The sequence below is a fragment of the Hyperolius riggenbachi genome, chromosome 8 (genome assembly GCF_040937935.1).
Source record: "Hyperolius riggenbachi isolate aHypRig1 chromosome 8, aHypRig1.pri, whole genome shotgun sequence".
In the NCBI taxonomy this organism is placed as follows: domain Eukaryota; kingdom Metazoa; phylum Chordata; class Amphibia; order Anura; family Hyperoliidae; genus Hyperolius; species Hyperolius riggenbachi.
Genome location: NC_090653.1, coordinates 57,762,811 through 57,786,840, shown reverse-complemented (window position 1 = coordinate 57,786,840; position 24,030 = coordinate 57,762,811). Strand labels below are relative to the sequence as shown.

General features: G+C 46.0%; 1 protein-coding gene across 4 annotated transcripts in view; it reads right to left on the bottom strand.

Moving 5' to 3' along the window:
* LOC137528833 (protein P-30-like) overlaps positions 1-24,030 on the bottom strand; it is a 99,020-nt gene that overhangs the window by 49,491 nt on the left and 25,499 nt on the right. For 3 of the 4 annotated variants that reach the window (XR_011023477.1, XR_011023479.1, XM_068250456.1), the window contains one exon: positions 11,959-12,301. Coding sequence is in view for 1 of the 4 variants with exons in the window: in XM_068250456.1 (XP_068106557.1) it covers positions 11,959-12,301 (343 nt within the window). In the remaining 3 variants the exon portion in view is untranslated. The remainder of the gene's footprint in view (positions 1-11,958; positions 12,302-24,030) is intronic. The other variant, XR_011023478.1, reaches the window with a different exon arrangement.

Genomic DNA, 24,030 nt, shown 5'->3' with positions numbered 1-24,030 from the left:
CTCTGTAGATCGCAGCACTGTACCATGTAAATAGATGGCAGTTTCGTCGTCCAACAGTCTCCTAGTGGCGATCGCTGCTGGGAGTCTGATGACGGAGCGGAGTTCCGTCAATCAAGCGAGGATGCGCGCACGATCCCTTGCAATCTCCGCCCCCAGCACTTCACCCCAATTGGCATTGAGCGGTCCTGGGGCTGTCGCTGCGTTCACGCCAGTTGGCATGGAGCAGTCTGCAAGAAGTTAAGGATACAAAAACAAGAAAAGGATTAGGGTTCCTAAACCGTTCTATTGGAAGGGTTCCTAAAATAACTTTTTTTTAAAATAGTCATCTGCTGAAGTTCTACTACTGGTGAAAATGCAGGCTCCACTATGGAATCAGTACTACACCAGCACTTGAGGAGCAGTGCTGCACTCAGAGGCATATCTACAGTGGTGCAGGTATAGCATGTGCCATGGGCGCCACTTACTTTGCTGCTCCGTAGCATCCCTGGTTTTCTCTGTGCAGATTCTAGTTTTTATCGAGGGGACATTCTGCTGCCTGATTACATCCTTTGGGGGGACAAACTGCCTGTTATTTGGGGGATATGAAAAGATGATCTATTAAGATACTCCATTCTTACAGGCCATACTTCACCTCAACTTACTTGGACACAACCAGTTTAACCAAGACTAAATATATGGAGGGTGCACCCCCTTCCCCGGATTTCACTAATTTCCCTAGATATGCCTCTGGATGCACTGGCACTTGGGTAAGATCAGAACTTATGCATGGTTACTGAGGACTGATGTGTGATCCTATTGTGGCTGCATTTGCTTTAGCCTGCAATAATACTTTTTAATATTCAATTACACTTACGGTTTAAGTTTATGGTTGTACCTCACTGAGTCTTCAGTGCACAATTACCAATTGATCATCCGTTTGATCATCCCACTCTTATTAATTCAATTCTTTGTACAAGGGACACCTCCCCTCAATAAACATTGAGGCCTTATTCACAACTAAAAAAAGGAAAAACGCAAACGTTTTGCATTTTTGTGCTGTTTTTTTTAGCCCCTCCCGGCGCTACACTGTGCGATGCGTTTTTGTTAAAAGCGCTTTTGTAAGCGCTTTTCCAGAGCGTTTCTTTTCATTCACTCCCTGATGCAAGTCAGGAAGTGAACTATTTGAACCGGAAAAGAATAAATACAATGTATTTATTTTTAAAAACGTGAACGCAATCGCTGCACAAAGGGATTTTGTGAGCGTTTTGCATTTTTCCTATACAGTACCTTTCATTGAGGCGGAATTGCCTCAAAAATGGTACAGGCACCGCTGTGCCGACCGCACAGCGCACAAACTGCGCTGATACGAAGCTTCTCATAGACATTCATTGCACAAGCATTTTGGGGGAGATTGAGGCCTCTTTCCCACCAGGATGTTGCGTTTTAGGGGACGTTATAGGTCGCATAACGTGCCCCTAATTCAACGCCTGTTGATGTTGGTGGAGGACGCTACCTAGAGTTGCGTTATGCAGCTCTTGGTGCACCTTTTTTGTGCTATAGACTGCGGAGACCACGTGATCCGCATCACGTGGTCCCGCCAGCCAATCGCCGCACAGAGCGGCGCTCCAGGAAGTAAACACTGCACGTCACAGCATGCAGTGAATATTAATTAGCCATGTGGTTGGCCGAGGAGGAGGAGGGGAGACCTCCTCCTCCAAGATTACTGCGCATGTGCAAACAGTCTAACACGGCTTAGCCGCTTATAACGCACAGCATACAGCACTTTAACCACTTCCCGACCGCCTAACACACAGAGGCGGCCGGGAAGTGGAGCCCGCAAGGACCAGCTCATGCCCAAACGCGGCGGTCCTTGTAGGGGCATGGGCGGAGCGATCGCGTCATCCGTGACGCGATCTTCCGCCGGCGCCTGTCTCCGCTCACCCGCCGCAACATCCCGCCGGCCATACGGAAGCGCCGGCGGGATGTTAACCCGACGATCGCCGCATACAAAGTGTATAATACACTTTGTAATGTTTACAAAGTGTATTATACAGGCTGCCTCCTGCCCTGGTGGTCCCAGTGTCCGAGGGACCACCAGGGCAGGCTGCAGCCACCCTAGTCTGCACCCAAGCACACTAATCCCCCCCCCTGCCCCCTGATCGCCCACAGCACCCCTCAGACCCCCCCTGCCCACCCCTCAGACCCCTGTTTACACCCAATCACCCCCCTAATCACACATCAATCACTCCCTGTCACTATCTGTCAACGCTATTTTTTTTTGAACCCTAAACTGCCCCCTGGGGACTCCTGATCACCCCCCCCACCCCTCAGATTCTCCCCAGACCCCCCCCCCCTTGTGTACTGTATACCTCTATCCCCCTGATCACCTGTCAATCACCTGTCAATCACCCATCAATCACCCCCTGTCACTGCCACCCATCAATCAGCCCCTAACCTGCCCCTTGCGGGCAATTTGATCACCCACCCACACCAATAGATCGCCCGCAGATCCGACGTCAGATCACCTCCCAAGTGCAGTGTTTACATCTGTTCTCTACCCTAAACACCCACTAATTACCCATCAATCACCCATCAATCACCCCCTATCACCACCTGTCACTGTTACCCATCAGATCAGACCCTAATCTGCCCCTTGCGGGCACCCAATCAGCCGCCTACACGCCCAGATTGCCCTCAGACCCCCCCCCCCCCCCTTATCAATTCGCCAGTGCATTAGTTACATCTGTTCTTCCCTGTAATAACCCACTGATCACCTGTCAATCACCCATCAATCACCCTCTGTCACTGCCACCCATCAATCACCCCCTGGCACTGCCACCCATCAATCAGCCCCTAACCTGCCCCTTGCGGGCAATCTGATCACCCACCCACACCAACAGATCGCCCGCAGATCCAACGTCAGATCACCTCCCAAGTGCAGTGTTTACATCTGTTCTCTACCCTAAACACCCACTAATTATCCATCAATCACCCCCTATCACCACCTGTCACTGTTACCCATCAGATCAGACCCTAATCTGCCCCTTGCGGGCACCCAATCACCCGCCTACACGCTCAGATTGCCCTCAGACCCCCCCTTATCAATTCGCCAGTGCATTAGTTACATCTGTTCTTCCCTGTAATAACCCACTGATCACCTGTCAATCACCCATCAATCACCCCCTGTCACTGCCACCCATCAATCACCCCCTGGCACTGCCACCCATCAATCACCCCGTGGCACTGCCACCCATCAATCAGCCCCTAACCTGCCCCTTGCGGGAAATCTGATCACCCACCCACACCAATAGATCGCCCGCAGATCCGACGTCAGATCACCTCCCAAGTGCATTGTTTACATCTGTTCTCTCCTCCAAACACCCACTAAATACCCATCAATCACCCCCTGTCACTGCTATCCATCAGATTAGACCCCTATCTGCCCCTAGGGCACTCAATCACCCGCCCACACCCTCAGAACCCAGCCCTGATCAGCTCGCCAGTGCATTGCTTGCATCTATTCCCCCCTCTAATCACACCTTGAGACACCCATCAATCACCTCCTGTCACCCCCTAGCACACCTACCCATCAGATCAGGCCCTAATTTGCCCCGTGTGGGCTCCTGATCACTCGGCCAAACCCTCAGATCCCCCTTCCGATCACCTCCCCAGTGCATTGATTGCATCTATTTTCCCCTCTAACCACCCCCTGAGACACCCATCAATCACCTCCTGTCACCCCCCTAGCACTCCTATCCATCAGATCAGGCCCAATACAACCTGTCATCTAAAAGGCCACCCTGCTTATGACCGGTTCCACAAAATTCGCCCCCTCATACACCACCTGTCATCAAAATTTGCAGATGCTTATACCCCTGAACAGTCATTTTGAGACATTTGGTTTCCAGACTACTCACGGTTTTGGGCCCGTAAAATGCCAGGGCGGTATAGGAACCCCACAAGAGACCCCATTTTAGAAAAAAGACACCCCAATGTATTCTGTTAGGTGTATGACGAGTTCATAGAAGATTTTATTTTTTGTCAAAAGTTAGCGGAAATTGATTTTTATTGTTTTTTTTTTTCACAAAGTGTCATTTTTCACTAACTTGTGACAAAAAATAAAATCTTCTATGAACTCGCCATACACCTAACGGAATACCTTGGGGTGTCTCCTTTCTAAAATGGGGTCACTTGTGGGGTTCCTATACTGCCCTGACATTTTAGGGGCCCTAAACCGTGAGGAGTAGTCTAGAAAACAAATGCCTCAAAATGACCTGTGAATAGGACGTTGGGCCTCTTAGCGCACCTAGGCTGCAAAAAAGTGTCACACATGTGGTACCGCCGTACTCAGGAGAAGTAGTATAATGTGTTTTGTGGTGTATTTTTACACATACCCATGCTGGGCGGGAGAAATCTCATGCTGCTAAGCTTGTCAGATCTGACAATAATGTCAGAAACCTCTGATCTGCTGCATGTTTGTTCAGGGTCAATGGGTAAAAGTATTAGAGGCAATAGAGGCAAAGGACCAGCAGGACAGCCATGCAACTGGTATTACTTAAAGAGGAATTACAGTGAAAATAATGTAATAAAAAAAGTGCTCAATTTTTTACAATAATTATGTATAAATGATTCTTTGTCAAAAAGACGTACGAGAGAAATTGCTGCTGGGAGACTTAGGTGCAGGATACAGCCGATATACGGCTTACCCTGCTCCAGCACAAGTCCTGGCGGCGTTAATTACTATTCCCCCTCCAGGTCCATGTGGATAGTGGGGAATGATGTAATTCGGTTGCCAGAGGATGTAAACCAGGGAAAAATAATATTCTTAACCTGGTGCATCCATGGAAAACCCATCTTGAGGATCTTCTCCGCCCAATTATTATGTCCCTCTTGTGTCCCCGTCATGCCTTATGTCCCTCTTGTGTCCCCCTTGTACCTCATGTGTCCCACATGTGACCGCCTGATGTCCAACTGTGTCCCCTTGTATCCAACTCTACCTGTGTCTAACTATGCCCCCCTTGTGCCTTTGGCGTCCACCTGTGTCCCCTTCTCCCCTCCTGTGCTCCCCTAGCTTTTGTACAAGCATAGTACAGAGTAAACGCGCAGTGAAAGCAGAAGTGTGTGTCTCACCTCCTTCGTGGACTCCTGCAGTGATCAGAATTACTCTCCCTCACGGCTCACCCTAGTTCCAGCTTCTCCTGATCATGTCATTACATGTGACAGGAACTAGGTCAGCGGTGGGCAAACTACAGGCCGTGTCCAGCCCGTTTCATCATTTTATCTGGCCTGCGGATTGAGCAGAATCCTCTCTTCCCTGCCCTCCTTCCCCATTGCACGTGAAGCGTGCTTCAGCTCACCAACCACGCAGTGCCGATTTGCTCTTATTTTGTTGATGCAAGACGTGATGATGTAGTCGATGTGGCCAGGCACTTTTTTGGTGCCACATTTTCTGCCCAGTATCCGTATCTGATGAAGCAGATAGGGTTGCGGTGCATGGGATGTACAGTGGGGAGGGGATCGGACAGGCTCAGGACACCTTTTTAGCGGCACAGACTTTGGGGTAAGCACACCTATTTTTACTGTACCAAGCTGTATTTATTATTCAACTTATTTCAATGGCCTCTCTTCCTACAGTATTGGTGTATTAACACATGTCAGCTTGAGCAGTGTATCATTATGTGATCAACTACATCGTTGTTCTCTCACTCTATGATCCTGGTGTCTTTGGATGACTGTTGGTATGTTATTTTTGCACTGGTTACAGCAACTTTTTTTTCTTTCATACAATTTGAGTTGGAGTATTTCATAGCTCTATGCTACAACATAGATGCCTTTTTTTCTGAATGTTCTAAGTATATTCCATGGCAACTTATCTGGTGCTTTGGCTCTGCATTTTTTTTTTTAGGCCTGTCCTCAGCCGTCGCTGCGGATCCTCTCTATGACTTCTCCGGCATTGCTGGTAGGTAAGTTAAAGGGACCCTAAGCTGTGAATAAAAATGAAATTTGGACTTACCTGGGGCTTCCTCCAGCCCCCCATAGCCTGCGAGGTCCCCAGGCATCCTCATGGTCACTTCCACGGTTCTCTAAGACTGAACCACACATGTGCAGGACTCTTACTCTGGTCGGATGACACGTCGGGGGCGCGCACCTGATTACCGAAGCTGGGACCACAAAAAAGGACCAGGAGGCTGCCAGGGGACTTTGTGGGCTATGGGGGCTGGAGGAAGCCCCAGGTAAGTCCAAATTTCATTTTTATTAACAGCTCAGGGTCCCTTTACCTCTTGAGGACCACAGATTTACACCCCCCTAGCAACCAGGATTTCTTTTTTACAATTCAGCACTCTGCAGCTTTAAGAGTTTATTGCTCAGCCATACAACTTAGCAGCCAAATGAATCTTACCTCATTTTCTGGAATCTGATTTCTGCTGCAACTTATTTTTTTTTTAATCAATTTTATTTTATCATTTTTAATAAAAAAGGCTATTTTTTATTTTCTCCCTCTCCCTCCCCCCCTCTTCCCCCAAGATCCACCACTACAATTGCCTCTCATAGGCATAAGCCTATGCGAGGGATTAGATTGTGAGCCAATCAGAGGGACAGCTAAGTGGCAAATGAAAATAACTTTTTTTTTTTCGAACAGCCTGCCAGCTCTGATCGCGGCTGGCAGGCTGTTTACGGATCTCAGCTCTGCGTCACTGCAGGAAACGCACGTGCATGCACCTACGCATTCCCTGCCAATCCCCACCCATCACTCTGTACGCCTATCGGCTTTAGGTGGTTCTGGCAGCGCCACTTTGCGACCACCCATCCATTTTAGGCGGTCGCAGAGCAGTTAATGCTTCAGCACCATTTGCGTCTAACTCTGCATTCTGGTGAACATTGAAGATCTGTAGGGGGAGTGACCTAGCTAATACAGTACCGGGGCTCATATGACTGCATTGTGGGGGAGGGGGAAGACTTACCTAATACCTTTGCACATCTGGAGGAGCTAGGCTAGTTTAGGGGACCCAGCAGGAAAACCTCAAAGAGAAATTTAGCTAACATGATTGAGTGGACGGCACCCTCTTGAACTGCTAGATTTCCAATAGGTTGCAGTAAGCTACAACCACACTATTTGGCCAATAGCTCCACCCACATCCTGTCATGGCTTATGTTTCGCCGTAGGACAAGCATGCCGCACTCACTCCTGTTCCCATTCAGCCACCTTGGTCACACTTGAGAGCCCCATGTGGGCCTCGAGTCAAAAATTTTGCCCGCTCCTGCACTAGGCGAAGCCTTGAGGGAAAGAGACATCGCACATTACATGGAGGTGCCCGGAGCAGGTGAGCTACACCCTGCTGCTTCTCTGTGCATTACTCTGCACTCTGGGGAGCACATATGCATGGTTCAAGGGGCACTTGGGCCCCGGGGAAAACTTAAGCTCAGGGCCACCTATCCCTTTCAAGGACTGCAGTTGATTGGAAATTGGAATTGCGATTTGCAGTGTAAAGGAAGCCTTACTGCTTGCTGGTATGAGGGACGCTAAGACGCGGAGACCTATTTGAGAGCTGAGCTGGGACACCAGCCGACCCTAGGTCTGCGCAGCATAACAGCTATCTAACTGCGCAGCAATGGAGATGGAGAAGCCTATCCATCCATGATAACTAGCAAAGCCGGAGCAGCCAATATACAGACTGATCAATGGTGTTGGTGAGATCAAACCTTTGAGAGCATCGTTTATCTCATTGCTTGCATTTAAAGTCATAGAGCAAGGTCACACTGGACATTACTAATAACAACGAACCTGCATGTGATCATTATGCTTTCAGCAACTTATTGATCATGTACGAATAAGTGGATTGTGACTGTTAAAGTACTTGCTATATTTAACCTTTTCGAGCACTTTTTTGAAGTGGTAGCACCAACATTTGAATCCTGTTAGTCTAGGCTGAATGCGTGGATTGCATGGGAGGCGTGTATGAAATTTTGTCCGGCCAGGAATGCTGTTAAACAGGCTCTGCAGCTTACCCGTTTTTAACTTTTGTGTGTTTTATATCACAATTTTTGATATTAATAAAATGTGTTATTCATAAATGTATACACATTATACCATTAATTGTCTGCTTGTGTATATATAGTTTGAAGAACTGGTTGTGTAGTGGGCTGCATGATTAGGACTTATTAAGCCAATCCTGAGAATGGTCGTGGTGACTTCCTATTTAACCACTTAAAGAGAGTCTGAAGCCAAATTAAAAATGGCTTTTTAGCTTATATTCAGCAAGGGCATGTTTTCCCCAGCTAAAACGCTGCTATCCCGCGGCATAACGAGGGGTCTTTACCCCTCAAATCCCCCCTGCTACCTCCGGGGAGCGCTTCCATGTGAGGCAGGGCTATGAGCTGCAGCCCTGCCTCACACACGTCTATCAGCGGCGGATCTCCGCCTCTCCCCCGCCTCTCTCAGTCTGCCTTTGCTGAGAGGGGCGGGGGAGAGGCGGAGATCCGCCGCTGATAAACACGTGTGAGGCAGGGCTGCAGCTCATAGCCCTGCCTCACATGGAAGCGCACCGGGGGCAGCAAAATCCACGACCAAGTGGATCCAAGACCCCTCGTTATGCCGCGGGATGGCAGCATTTTAGCAGGGGCAAACATGCCCCATATGGCTTCAGACTCTCTTTAAGGACCACGGGCTTAAACCCCACTAGTGACCAGGCCATATTTATACTAATTAGCCCACTGCAGCTTTAAGGCCTTGCTGCAGGGCCGCCTAGTACACAAGTGATCCCCCCACCCCCTTTTCTGCCCACCAACAGAGCTTTTTGTTAGTGGGCTCTGATCCCTGCAGGGATGTTTATTTATTTATTTTTCTTTATTTTTTTAAATCAATTTTACATTTTTTTAAAATCTCTCGATCCCCCCGCCAGCCAATCGGCGCGATTGGCTGTCAAAGGCATCAGCCTATGACTGCGGATCACTTTAATGCCTCACAGGGGACAGACGTATCACACGGCTGTCCCCAGTACAGCGCTGCCTTAGATCACATCGCTGTACAGTGTAAATAGACGGCGGTTTTGCCATCTAACCATCTCCTAGTGGGGATCGCCACTGGGAGACTGATGATGGGGCGGAGCTCCGTCATTCAAGCCCAGATGCACGCGCATCGGCTAGTGCGATCTCCTGCAAAACCCCGCCCCCGATTTGGCGTGGAGTGGTCCTGGGGCTGCCGCCGTGTTCACGCCAATCAGCGTGAAGTGGTCAGCAAGGGGTTAAGGCATTAACTTGCAGCAGTATAGATCAAGCAAGGTGAATGCCTTACATTTTTGCATTGAAGGAAGCCTTAGGGCCTGAACAAGGTATACAGTGAACACCATCCACACTTCTGCCTGTACCCCACTCAACAACATATTATAATATAGACAGCACCTTTGACACAGTAAAAGAGGACGGACGCCCTGTATTTATATGCTTTGCAAATCTTTGCATAACTTTTTATTGTAAGTTTTTAGCATGCCATAGATGTAAGGATAAAAGAGAAGCAGCATAACATATTTTGGATCTACAGTAGAATCCCTTTATAGTAAACTCCGGGGACCAGGAATAGAAGTTTACTATATCAGAATTAGTCATACAGTTGCTGGGACCTGACGACTGAGTTTACTATATTCAGTGGTTTACTATATCAAAGTTTATTATAACTACATTCTACTGTATTCCATATAGCATTGTGAAGCTGAGCTAAACATTGAAACATGGAGATTTTATCGCCATCTGCTGTGGAAATCAGATATTTAAGTACAGGCAAAAGCAGTGATTCAGGTGTCAAACTCAAGACCCACAGGCCAGAAGCGGCTCTCTTTGCCCGACATCTACATCTTCCCCACCTGACACAATCTCCCCACATTACAGAGCAGCGCAGCAGAACAGTGTAATATTTACCTATTTCCCTGCTCCAGCGATGTGTCACATCTCTTCTGGTCACATGCTCTGTGCTTGCACACCTCCAGCTTCCGATCACGTGACATGCATTTAGAGCCAGAGGTAATGCAGCATAGAGTGTGTGGCTGTCAGAAAGAAGAGAGGTCACCTGACACAGTGCTGATGCAGGCAAATATTATACAGCTCCACTGCGCTACTCTGCAGAAGCTATAGTTATGCCATTTAGTTTGAGGCTATTTAATCAAGGCTTAGGCTACTTGCACACCAAGACGTTGCGTTAGGTGCTACGTTAAGGTCGCATAACGTGCACCTAACGCAAGGCCTGGTGCTCTTCGATGTGGACGTCAGAGTGAGCCGCATTGTGCAGCTCACTCTGGCGTCCGTGATGCCGTGATGCGTACTCTTGGACGCATGCGGCATCACGTGGTCCCGCCGGCCAATCCCCGCACAGAGCGGCCGCTCCAGGAAGTAAACACTGCACGTTACAACGTGCAGTGAATATTATTTAGCCATGTGCCTGGCCGCTCTCCGCTCCTCCCCAACATTACTGAGCATGTGCAGACAGTCTAACGCGGCTTAAGCCGCTGTAACGCTGTAGTATGCTGCACCTTCTGAAGAACGTGCAGCGTTACATGTAACGCAACGTGGGCAGTGTGAACAGCCCACTTGTGTTACTTTGCTGTGCGTTGGGGGAGCGTTACAGGCTGCACTAACGTGCGCCTGTAACGTCTTAGTGTGTAAGCAGCCTAAATCTCAATAAACAATGTGGCCCATGACTTAAACTATGTTTTAGAATTTGGCCCCTTATGTGATTGAATTTGACACACCTGTTTCGATTTTAAATAGAATCTGAAGTGAAAATAAACTGATGAAATAATGATTTGCTTGTGTAGTACACATAAGCAATAGAACATTAGTAGCACAGACATGAGTCTCTTACTGTTTCCAGTACAGAAAGAGTTAAGGAACTTCATTTGTTATCTATGCAAAAGAGCTTCTCTGAGCTCTCTGACTAATTTAGTCAGAGAGCAATGCTATTTTCTGAAGCACTTATCTCAACCTCTCTCTCACTGTTTCTTGTACTTTTAAGGTTTTTCTGCCAGGAAGTTCAAAGGGTCATTAGCGCCGCTCTGCTTCATCATGTAAAATACAGAGTGTAATTTGTAAACTGCAAATATTAGAAAATGATGCAATGTTATAGAAAAACAGCCATATAACTGAAATTAAAAATATGAGACTCTTTACTTTGCTACTAATGTTCTATTAATTATATGTACTACGCATACAATTCATTCTATCATACGTTTTTTTCACTTCAGTGTCACTCTAACTACCTGCCGACCGGCTTACGCCAATGGGCGTGGCCACAGTGGCAGCCCCAGGATCGCCTAAGTCCTGGCCCCCTGTTTTGCAGGAGATTTCGCGCAGGCTGTGCGCGCATCTCCTGCTCAGTGGGCGGGGCTCCGCCCCCACTTCTGTCTCCGAGGGGCGATCGCCGCTCGGGAGACTGTTAGACAGCGAAGCCGCTGTCTTCACACATAGTACAGCGCTGTACTGGGGACAGCTGTGTGACACGGCTGTCCCCCTGGAGGACAAGAGAGCGATCGGCTCTCATAGGCTGAAGCCTATGACAGCTGATCGCGTGATTGGCTGGCTGCAAGGAGGGAGGGGAATAAGAAAAAAAAATGTACATTTTGTTTAAAAAACACACAAATAAATATTTATATTAAAAAAAAAAAAAAACACCTGGGGGGCGATCAGACGCCACCAACAGAGAGCTCTGTTGGTGGGGGGAAAAGAAGGGGGGGGGGGATCACTTGTGTGCTGTGTCGTGCGGCCCTGCAGCTTTGCCTTAAAGCTGCAGTGGCCATTTTAGTTAAAATTGGCCTGGTCTTTAGGGGGGTTTACCACTGTGGTCCTCAAGTGGTTAAGGCTGGGCTTTATCCTGATATGGACTACTAGCGAATTGGTAAGGTTTCTGTGGACATTTTCCTGTCCTGACAAAATGTACAGGCTTCTTATTTTTACATGTTATACAAATTACATTGCGTGATCTTTTAGGCTTACAGTTACATGCTCCTTTCTTTTCTCGAATGCAATCATAGTACACATACTCATCACGACTTGTTATATCTGTTGTTTTCTCATAACGAGTGCAGAGTGACTGTACGGTTTTGGGACCCGGCTGACAGAGAAAGGTGTTGTTTTGTTTGCAGTGGTACAGGTTTTCCCTCATCTTCATGATCTTGTTACAAGTGAACTTTTTACTGCAGATAGCCCTTGCATCATCTCCAAAGTGTTTCTTCTGAAACATGTCCCAGTCCTGACATGAGGATGGATGGCAGAGGCTCAAGACAATCCCAAAAATCAATAGAAATAAGGATTTTGGAGACATTCTGGAGAGTGAGATCTAAAGCAAAGAGAGAGGTTTGTTCAAATGAGAGAGGTTTATTCCTTATGGATGATTACCCTGAGCAAGATACCAAGAAACATGCAGAAGAATACATCTTTTTTAACTTAGTTTCATATATTGGCCCTTATTCAATTCGCCTTTTCTCGTATGTTTTCTCCTAGTAGATAATGGGCTTGATTCACAAAGCGGTGCTAACTGTTAGCACGTCTGTGAAAACCCCCTTAGCACGTCTAAACAAGCTTTTTGCGCGCAAAACTTTACGCGCACAAAACTTTATGCGTGTAAAACTTTACGCGCGCACTGCACAGAGCGCAGGGCGCTCTGCGCGAAGTGCCCATTAAAGCCTATGGGACTTAGCTGATCAGCCTCGGAAGAAGCACCACCGTGCGAAACGGCCGTTAGGCTACCGTTTTTGCCCTGCACCCACCACCGCCACCTTTGATATGGTAGGACATCCTCCTCTTGCAACTGTTTGAATGCACAAGATGTTTGCACATGACGATTTTTCTACAGGTGATGATGTTTTGTACCTACCTTTTTGAATGTCACAATTTTTGATACAGCAATGGTGATTTTATCCACAATCAGAAACACCATTAAATCAGTTATTACTGCAGTGCCTGATTCAACTGTTTTTCTCTTCTGATGCTGATCCAATGTGTATGTTTCGCTATTTTAGTCATGAGCACGCAGTATCTGTTATAATATCAAGGTGGCTTATAGAACATCCGTCCATCCTTTCTCCCAGTAACACGGCTAGAGACTCTGTAGTGCCGGCAATCTATCACTTTTTGATTTCAGCACCTATACCTCGCTTTCTTTACTGGGAGCTTCTATCCCTCGCTTTCTTTACTGGGAGCACCTATACCTCGCTATCTTTACCGGGAGCACCTATACCTAGCTATCTTTACTGGGAGCACCTATACCTAGCTATCTTTACTGGGAGCACCTATACTTAGCTATCTTTACTGGCAGCACCTATACCTCGCTATCTTTACTGGGGACACCTAAAACCAGTTATGTAAAGTGACTGAGGCCTCCGAATACAAGCATATCATACTTATATTCTAACAGCCCCTCTGAAAAGGCTTGATCTGCAGATCCAAAGCAATACAAAGTACCTTGCAGCTGCAACCCAAATCAGTATTCACCAGGGAGTCGACCAGTCACCACCCGTATCCACCAAAGGTGTAGCAACAGTCCAACATAGAAATCAGACTGGGTCTCGACCTGGATTTAAGGCCCAATGGCCACTTTTATTGTAGATATCACAGTAAAAACACACAACGTTTCGACCTCAAGGGTCTTTCTCAAGTGCTTACAGACCATATGTGCAACACCTATATATACAAGTCATAAAACACACCCCTGTTAGGGGCGGGCACAATACTTAAAGAGACAAGCCACATAGAACACACTTCATAGGAAACATTTTAAATTGTATGCCTCATTCATGCCATTTGGCGCAAGGGTACCAAGATCAAAGATCCATTTACTTTCTCTACGCAGTAAAGAGATTTGCGGGTCCACACCCTCCTGAGGGAACACCTTTTTCCAGTATACACCACCTCAGATCGCCCACCGCATGTCCACATTCATGAAAATGGCGACCTACGGGAGATTCAAACATATCTTTAGATTTTTCTCTTTCCCTCTTCTCCATATCTTTTTTATAATTCCTGATGTCACTCCTATGCTCGTTAATCCTCCTCCTCCCATCTCTGGACGTCTGCCCTACATATCCCATTCCGCAAGGGCACTTTAACAGGTAAATGACATTAGTCGTAATACATGAATAATTCCCTTTGATCTTCATCTTTGTCCCTTTTGTAGTATGAGTGACATAGTCACCCCGAATGATGGATGAACAATTCTGACAGCTCATACAAGGGAATGTGCCTTTACGGCGGGGAATAAATGAGGTGGCGGTCTTGCAGGGTTCCTTTAAGTCTGCTCTCACTAACTGATCTCTAATACTTTTTCCTTTCCTAAATACCATTCTAGGTGGGGAATGAAATATCTTAGACAGCAGCGGGTCCGTTTCCACCACTGACCAAGCTCCAAGCAGGCATTTTCTAATGTCTGCCGCATGGTTATCGTATGTCAAAATAAATTGTACCCCATCATGGGACTCCTTTCTACCTGCCCCTCTCCTTCTCAGGTCTCTGCTGTCCATTCTAGCTACCTGGGTTGCTGTTTCCTCAACTGTCTCCCTATGGTATCCTCGCTTCTCATAATCTGCCAACATTCTGATGGACTGTTTCTGATACTTTTCATCGCTGGATGTGATTCTCCGTGCTCTAATGAGCTGGCTCTTAGGGAGTCCTTTAATCAAAGATGGGGGATGGCAGCTACTTGCTAATAGCGCATTGTTCCTATCTGTCTCCTTGCGGAACAGGTCAGTCTCAAAAATGCCTCCCCTGATCTCAACATCCACATCCAAAAAATGCAATTTGGTAGCGTTATATTCCAACGTGAATTTTAATGTATCATGGCAGAGGTTGAGGCTTTTAAAAAAATCAAGCAAAAGTTGCTCAGGCCCTGTCCAGCAAAAAAAGAGGTCATCAATGTACCTGCAGAAGCCCTTACTGTACTTAAAGAGAACCAGAGACGAAGCACCCTCATGTATTTTATTACATTTATCAGTGGGAACATGACAGTAAACACATACCCTGCTTTTAGTTTCATTGTTATCTGCTTAATTAGTCTATTAGCAACTGTGATAAGAATCCACCGACTATTCAGTCGAGGTTTGACCTGGAATTATTATAGCTGAGTCACTCTTCTGTGATGTCTTTTCAAGCCCAAGCCTTCCCCTCTCCTGGCTTAGATTTCCTGCTTTGCATACTGAGAGCTGTGATGATATGGGAGAGGCTGCTTCTCCTGAGAGAGAAGCTCTGTGGCTGTAATATGATCCCTGTGTGATCTGTGTGCACTAGATACTGATAATAACGGCAGTTTCATTCCTATGAGAGAGACTTCCTACAGGCAGCTGTACATCATACCAAAATGAAAGCACATAGATGAAAGGCTGCATTTAGCCTAGATAGCAGCCTAGTCTCATATAGCCTAGACAGCACATCCAGAACAACTGCCATATTTGATTTTTCCTGGAGCAATAATGGATAAAAAACTCTAAAAAAGGCACACCAGAGCGGCAAAATTATCAGGTAGAGCATTTATTCTTTACAAGCTATCAACTGATATGTTTATTTTGTGGGAAACGTTCATCTCTGGTTCCCTTTAACAAAATACTCATTCTCTAGCATAAATTTGGCCTCAAACTCTGCCATGTATACATTAGCCAGACTTGGCGCATATGGGGCCCCCATAGGGACTCCTTGTACCTGTAGGAAAAAGTCGTGACCACACCTAAAGTAGTTAGATTTCAGACAGAATTCCAATAAAGTAACAGTAAACAGCATCAGATCAGTATTTACGTTTTCCTTTTCTGCAAAAGCATTTCTCACCGCTGCCACACCCTCAGTGTGAGGGATATTCGTATATAGACTTACTACGTCCAGACTGACCAAAAATGTCACATTATCTGCAGTCAATTGTTCCAAAAATGAGAGGAAGTGAGTAGTGTCTCTAAGGCATCTGGGATTAGACCAAACTTCAGGCTGCAATATCGAGTCTATATACTCACCCAATGGCTCCAATAGTGAATTCACTGCAGACAAAATTGGTCTGCCAGGCGGATGCAATACATTTTTGTGGACCTTAGGGAGTGTATATAGCACCGGCACTCTATATGTATCCTTCTTCAATGCATTAGCCAGTTCACTGGAAATCAGGCCATTACCATAAGATTGAGACAACAAAGCCTCAATCTCATCCTTAATATTTAATGAAGGGTCACTGTGCAATCTTTTATATGTCGTGGCATCATTTACTTGTCTTTCCAATTCTGACAGGTAATCAACTCTTGATTGAGCCACTAACGCACCCCCCTTATCCGCTTTTTTAAAGATAACCTCCTGGTTGTTCCGCAGGTTCTGCAACGCCTGTCTTTCAACCAGGGGGACATTATGCATATTGCGATATTTATCCTTAGTCCATATCTTCTCTAGTTTATTCAACAGTACAGTCTCGAATACATCCAAGGCCGGGCAATTCAAAGGTGCCTCGGACTTACTTCCAATTTTAAGCCTGTCCGGAACATCCTCACATGTCCCATCACGTGCATTTACTACTAGACTATTTGAGGGTTTCTTCAAAAAATGCCACACCTTCCACTTTAGTTTCCTAACCAACTTGTATATATCCACTTTCAGATCAAACAAAGGTTGGCAAAAGGAGGGCACAAAACTCAGTCCCTTATTCAAGATAGACGCTTCTGCAGCCGTAAAATTATATCCACTAATGTTAATCAATAGATCACTGGGCTGAATCACAACATTTACACTCGAAGATGCCCCCATAGTACTTACGTCCTCATGCAGGCAAATAGATATAAGAGCGAGTGCACACCAATGCCTTAAAACTTATTTGCAAATAAAACAGCGGTGCAACGTCCGGATGAAAAACAGCCTCTGTCTATAACATTGTGGAGAGAAAAAGAAATATCCAGGAGCTACTCGCTATGATTTACTTCAGTAAAAATTCAACTTTTAATGCAATTCTTCCAATAAAACTTGTTCCAAAGGTAAAAGGCAAAAAACAGCAATACTTATCAGACCGGAGGTAGTACAATTGGTGCGGAGGCAGGTCGACGATCGTTTCGCCCCTCTATGAGGGCTTTCTCGAGACCATCTGCCCCCTCAGTGAATCCCCACTCCTATATACCGGGTGGCCACTCCCTCCCCATCCATCGCAGGCCAATGGCAGCAACTCACCTCCCTGGCACACCTGTATGGCATGAGTGGTGTCCGTACAACCTCCAATCAGCCACTCAGAAGCTTCCTATCAACGGAGCACGCCGTGCGCTAGACTCACGCAGGCGCATACCAAGGCGGGGCGCATCCCTTTGCGTCATCTGTCCCGTACCGCTCGTCTATTGGGGCCGTAAGATGACGTCATCCCGTACGCGTCAATCAGACGCGTGGACGCATAGGGAGCTGGGACCGCTCGTCCATTGGGGCCGTAAGATGACGTCATCCCGTACGCGTCAATCAGACGCGTAGACGCATAGGGGGCTGGGACGGGTTGCTGCCATCTTGTGGACCTTCTACAAACTACATCCACATTACGTAAATCTTAGAATCCGCAACACTACGGATCCACAAAGCTGGCCTGGAGGCTCGTTATAGCCACCTAGTGGCCGCTAAACTAACTACATTGACATTGTGTGATGGTATAGTCCATGCAGTGTGGGGCCTACATCTCAGTGGCCCAAAAATGCACTCATGACTATATACCAACAGCCTGCGATCTGACCGGGGCTCATAGCCCCCAGTACTATAAGAGTGGGGCACACCAAAAGGCACACACACATCATAGAAACTATTAAAAACAATGTAACAGTCATTAAAGTATTTCTTAAATATGGACTATGCAAAACATCAATTAACGAGACCTCAATGAGGACAGATACAGAGGAAACCTCCTGCCATATATCCTCTATTATCATTGGTCTAATGAAAAGAACACACTATGTACATACACCTTAATGAACATACTGCATACAAATAGACCTCTGATCTCAAAATTGAGTGACTGAGAACAAAGACAACCCAACCACAAGTCTAAGATCCACATCATCGGTCTCCATTACATCAAGGAAAAAGGAGAAGGAAGGGATTATCTATAACACTCACGACAGCCCATTGGGTGACATCCAAACATCCCCATATGCCTTACGATCATAGTGTTTAAAAATCATCAATCACAAAAACATCCCCATATCAATCCGATCATTGAACCCTGATGGGCCCTCTGTCCCCAGTCTAATTATCCATCTACTCTCTAGCTGTACCAGTTTCTCATCACCATTAAACCCGCCTCTCCTACTCTGTACCACCTTGTCTATCCCAAAGAATTGTAGACACTCGGGGTTGCCCCCATGTTGGTTTCTAACGTGCTCAATAAGTCTCTTGGCTCCCTTGCCACTTTCTATGGACTTAAAGTGCTCTGAGAATCTTTCCCCCATGGATCTGGTAGTTTTACCTATGTACATTAAGTTGCAAGGGCAGACTACTGCATAAACTACCATTTCTGTACGGCAGTTGAAAAATTTCTGGGTTTTATAAGTGCTATTCAAAAAGGAGAACCACTTTCCCTGCTTTAGATAACTACAATACATACATCTATTGCACATAAAATTTCCCAAAACTCTAGATCGATTGAGCCAAGTCCTAGTCTGCTCTGTTCTATACTCGCTCTTCACTAGGTAATCTTTTAAATTTTTGCATCTTTTAAATGAAATACACGGGGGTTGAGAGCACTTCTTCTTCAATAGGGGGTCAGACCTCAATAGGCCCCAATTCCTCTTGATTGCTCCTGCAATATGATCACCCAGAGGAGAGTGGGAAAAGTGCATAAAGAAACAATTTTTTCTGGTTTTCTCCTTTTTCTTTAAGAGAGTTTTTCTATCCAATCCCTCAGCTCTCACCAATGCCGAGTTCAATACATCTTCCTTGTATCCACGGGCCTTAAATCTCTTTTTTACTTCCAACATTTGTTGTCTGCCCTTTTCTGGAATCGTATTGTTACGTTTCATACGCACCATCTGGCTATATGGCAAGCTTTCCTTTAATCGACTTGGGTGGAAGCTCTCACCGTGCAATACCATGTTAGATGCTGTGGCCTTTCTGTATGTGGTTGTAATGACCTCATTCTCTATTATACTCAGTTTTAGATCAAGGAAGTCCAATTCCAATCCTCCCCAATTCGAGGTGAGGTGTAAATTGATGTCATTGTCATTCAGTGTTTCCATCCATTCCTGGAACTCAACTTTATTCCCCGCCCAGACCACAAGGATGTCATCAATGTATCTGGCCCAGAGGCGGACCCGAGCGGCACCCCCACCCCTCCCGGAAAATACCTGCTCAAGTTCCCAGTGCCCCATGAAGAGGTTGGCAAATGTGGGGGCCACTGGGGTCCCCATCGCAGTGCCAACCTCCTGATGGTACCACCGCCCGTCGAAGAGGAAGGAGTTGCCGGTCAGGACCGCCTCCAGGCCAGACAACAAAAACGAGTTTTCCTCGGGACTCTCCTGCAGAAGTGGTAAAAATGACTTGACTGCTGCCAGTCCGTCATTGTGTCTTATTCTACTGTAGAGGGAGGTGACATCAATGCTAACTAGTGCATATCCCTCCCTCCATTCAAACCCCCGAAGCCTGTTCAGGACATCTGTGGAATCCAACAGAAAAGAGGGTAATGCCTCAACCAAGGGTCTTAGTTTAAAGTCCAGGAACTGGGATAAGCATTCAAACACTGACCCTATTGCCGAGCAAATAGGGCGCCCAGGGGGCATTCCATATTCTTATGTACTTTTGGGATGCAATACCATACGGGTTTCCTTGGGTTTGCCGGGATCAATTTATTTGCGGATGTTCTGCTCATTATGCCCGCCTCCACTGCTCCTTTGAGTAAACCTCTTAATTTCCTCATATGTCCTTCTGTCGGGTCCATCCGCAGTTTCCTATAAGTAATCCCATCCTCCAATTGTTTAAGGCATTCCTCCTCATACATTAATCTCGGCCATAATACGATGTTTCCACCCTTGTCGGATGGTTTCACCAAAACATCTTTTTGATTTTGCAACCATTTGAGGGATTTCTTTTCCCCCACTGTAAGATTTTGTGTTGATTTAGGATAGATAAGGGCTCTAACTTCTTGCCTCACTTTGTTATAAAAAACCTCTAGGGCAGACCCTGGGGTGATTTGTGGATTAAATTTTGATGCAGGCCCAATATGTGAGGGAACCTCTAATCCTTTGCTAGAAAAGACTGTGTTATTCTCATCGTGATCCTCACAAATATCTCTAATCCAGGTTTGCTCTGTGTCCGAAAATTCAGCACTCAAAATCAACGGAATTGGTACCCTGGTAGGGGGAGGCGGTTCCTTATAAAAACCCAACTTCTTTTGTGATTCAAAATAGCGATGACAAGCTATCTTTCTAACATTTTTGAACAATTCTATTTCAAATTCAACCTCCTCAAATTCACTATTGGGGCAAAAATGGTCTCGAGAAAGCCCTCATAGAGGGGCGAAACGATCGTCGACCTGCCTCCGCACCAATTGTACTACCTCCGGTCTGATAAGTATTGCTGTTTTTTGCCTTTTACCTTTGGAACAAGTTTTATTGGAAGAATTGCATTAAAAGTTGAATTTTTACTGAAGTAAATCATGGCGAGTAGCTCCTGGATATTTCTTTTTCTCTCCACAATGGTACTTACGTCCTCAGTCGAGGCTAGGGCTGCTGAGTTTGACTCCTGGTCACGGGTCCCACTACTCCGGGCGGTGCCGCCGGGTTGTTCCGCCTGTAGCGCTGCTTCTGTGGGTACCTCAATCCTCTCCCACCCCGCTTCGGCGGTAATGCGCCTCTTCCTGTGCCTCCGCCTCCTCCTCCCACTACAGAGGCCTGCACTGGAAAAAAACCGCCGCTGCCGGGTCTCTGCTCAACGGCAGACTCTGAGCTGCCCTGTCCTCTACGTGGCTCACCAGCGCCACCTCTCTCCTCGCGGCGTTGCCTCCTCTGGGCTCTCCTAACGGTGGACCACGTATACACTTGATTAGAGGTATAATCTTTCGCGTCACGCTGGAACTTCTGCGTTTTAATTTGTGTAATATAATCTTTAAGCTCCTTTAATGACGCCTCCAATTCACTTTTAAAAGTATCAATGAGTGTCAAATCCGCCTTTGTCAAAAGTTCTGCATTCAGACGCTCGATATCTTTCCTCAATTCATCAACTTTAGGATGTAAGTATTGTATGGTAAGATACATCAAATCTTTAGAACATTGATTCAAAATCCCATACCATTTTTTCATGAATCCAGGATCATCTTTGCAAAAGATAGGAGTGATGGTAATTCTCAAACCTCTGGGGATACGATCCACTCTGATGTATTCCACGAGCGTGGATATATGCATTGAAAGATTCAACTCCTTCCTTGCCAGCTCATCAATCTGTTTTTTTAGTGCATTAACTGGATTGGAGTCCTCAGAAATAAAGGTGTATCTCACCGAACCTCCAAGTTCCAATATGGCTTGTCTTTCATCATCCGAGAAACTGTGATACTCAATTTGAGATACCGACTCCAATGTCACGTTTTCCTCTTGTGACATGGTCGGCAACAGGACGTGTGTCAGGGGAGTTCAAGGCAGTGGATACAACAGTCCAAAGCAATACAAAGTACCTTGCAGCTGCAACCCAAATCAGTATTCACCAGGGAGTCGACCAGTCACCACCCGTATCCACCAAAGGTGTAGCAACAGTCCAACATAGAAATCAGACTGGGTCTCGACCTGGATTTAAGGCCCAATGGCCACTTTTATTGTAGATATCACAGTAAAAACACACAACGTTTCGACCTCAAGGGTCTTTCTCAAGTGCTTACAGACCATATGTGCAACACCTATATATACAAGTCATAAAACACACCCCTGTTAGGGGCGGGCACAATACTTAAAGTGACAAGCCACATAGAACACACTTCATAGGAAACATTTTAAATTGTATGCCTCATTCATGCCATTTGGCGCAAGGGTACCAAGATCAAAGATCCATTTACTTTCTCTACGCAGTAAAGAGATTTGCGGGTCCACACCCTCCTGAGGGAACACCTTTTCCAGTATACACCACCTCAGATCGCCCACCGCATGTCCACATTCATGAAAATGGCGACCTACGGGAGATTCAAACATATCTTTAGATTTTTCTCTTTCCCTCTTCTCCATATCTTTTTTATAATTCCTGATGTCACTCCTATGCTCGTTAATCCTCCTCCTCCCATCTCTGGACGTCTGCCCTACATATCCCATTCCGCAAGGGCACTTTAACAGGTAAATGACATTAGTCGTAATACATGAATAATTCCCTTTGATCTTCATCTTTGTCCCTTTTGTAGTATGAGTGACATAGTCACCCCGAATGATGGATGAACAATTCTGACAGCTCATACAAGGGAATGTGCCTTTACGGCGGGGAATAAATGAGGTGGCGGTCTTGCAGGGTTCCTTTAAGTCTGCTCTCACTAACTGATCTCTAATACTTTTTCCTTTCCTAAATACCATTCTAGGTGGGGAATGAAATATCTTAGACAGCAGCGGGTCCGTTTCCACCACTGACCAAGCTCCAAGCAGGCATTTTCTAAAAAAAATGCCACACCTTCCACTTTAGTTTCCTGTCTGCAGTGCATTCACTATTGGAGCCATTGGGTGTGTATATAGACTCGATATTGCAGCCTGAAGTTTGGTCTAATCCCAGATGCCTTAGAGACACTACTCACTTCCTCTCATTTTTGGAACAATTGACTGCAGATAATGTGACATTTTTGGTCAGTCTGGACGTAGTAAGTCTATATACGAATATCCCTCACACTGAGGGTGTGGCAGCGGTGAGAAATGCTTTTGCAGAAAAGGAAAACGTAAATACTGATCTGATGCTGTTTACTGTTACTTTATTGGAATTCTGTCTGAAATCTAACTACTTTAGGTGTGGTCACGACTTTTTCCTACAGGTACAAGGAGTCCCTATGGGGGCCCCATATGCGCCAAGTCTGGCTAATGTATACATGGCAGAGTTTGAGGCCAAATTTATGCTAGAGAATGAGTATTTTGTTAAGTACAGTAAGGGCTTCTGCAGGTACATTGATGACCTCTTTTTTTGCTGGACAGGGCCTGAGCAACTTTTGCTTGATTTTTTTAAAAGCCTCAACCTCTGCCATGATACATTAAAATTCACGTTGGAATATAACGCTACCAAATTGCATTTTTTTGGATGTGGATGTTGAGATCAGGGGAGGCATTTTTGAGACTGACCTGTTCCGCAAGGAGACAGATAGGAACAATGCGCTATTAGCAAGTAGCTGCCATCCCCCATCTTTGATTAAAGGACTCCCTAAGAGCCAGCTCATTAGAGCACGGAGAATCACATCCAGCGATGAAAAGTATCAGAAACAGTCCATCAGAATGTTGGCAGATTATGAGAAGCGAGGATACCATAGGGAGACAGTTGAGGAAACAGCAACCCAGGTAGCTAGAATAGACAGGAGAGACCTGAGAAGGAGAGGGGCAGGTAGAAAGGAGTCCCATGATGGGGTACAATTTATTTTGACATACGATAACCATGCGGCAGACATTAGAAAATGCCTGCTTGGAGCTTGGTCAGTGGTGGAAACGGACCCGCTGCTGTCTAAGATATTTCATTCCCCACCTAGAATGGTATTTAGGAAAGGAAAAAGTATTAGAGATCAGTTAGTGAGAGCAGACTTAAAGGAACCCTGCAAGACCGCCACCTCATTTATTCCCCGCCGTAAAGGCACATTCCCTTGTATGAGCTGTCAGAATTGTTCATCCATCATTCGGGGTGACTATGTCACTCATACTACAAAAGGGACAAAGATGAAGATCAAAGGGAATTATTCATGTATTACGACTAATGTCATTTACCTGTTAAAGTGCCCTTGCGGAATGGGATATGTAGGGCAGACGTCCAGAGATGGGAGGAGGAGGATTAACGAGCATAGGAGTGACATCAGGAATTATAAAAAAGATATGGAGAAGAGGGAAAGAGAAAAATCTAAAGATATGTTTGAATCTCCCGTAGGTCGCCATTTTC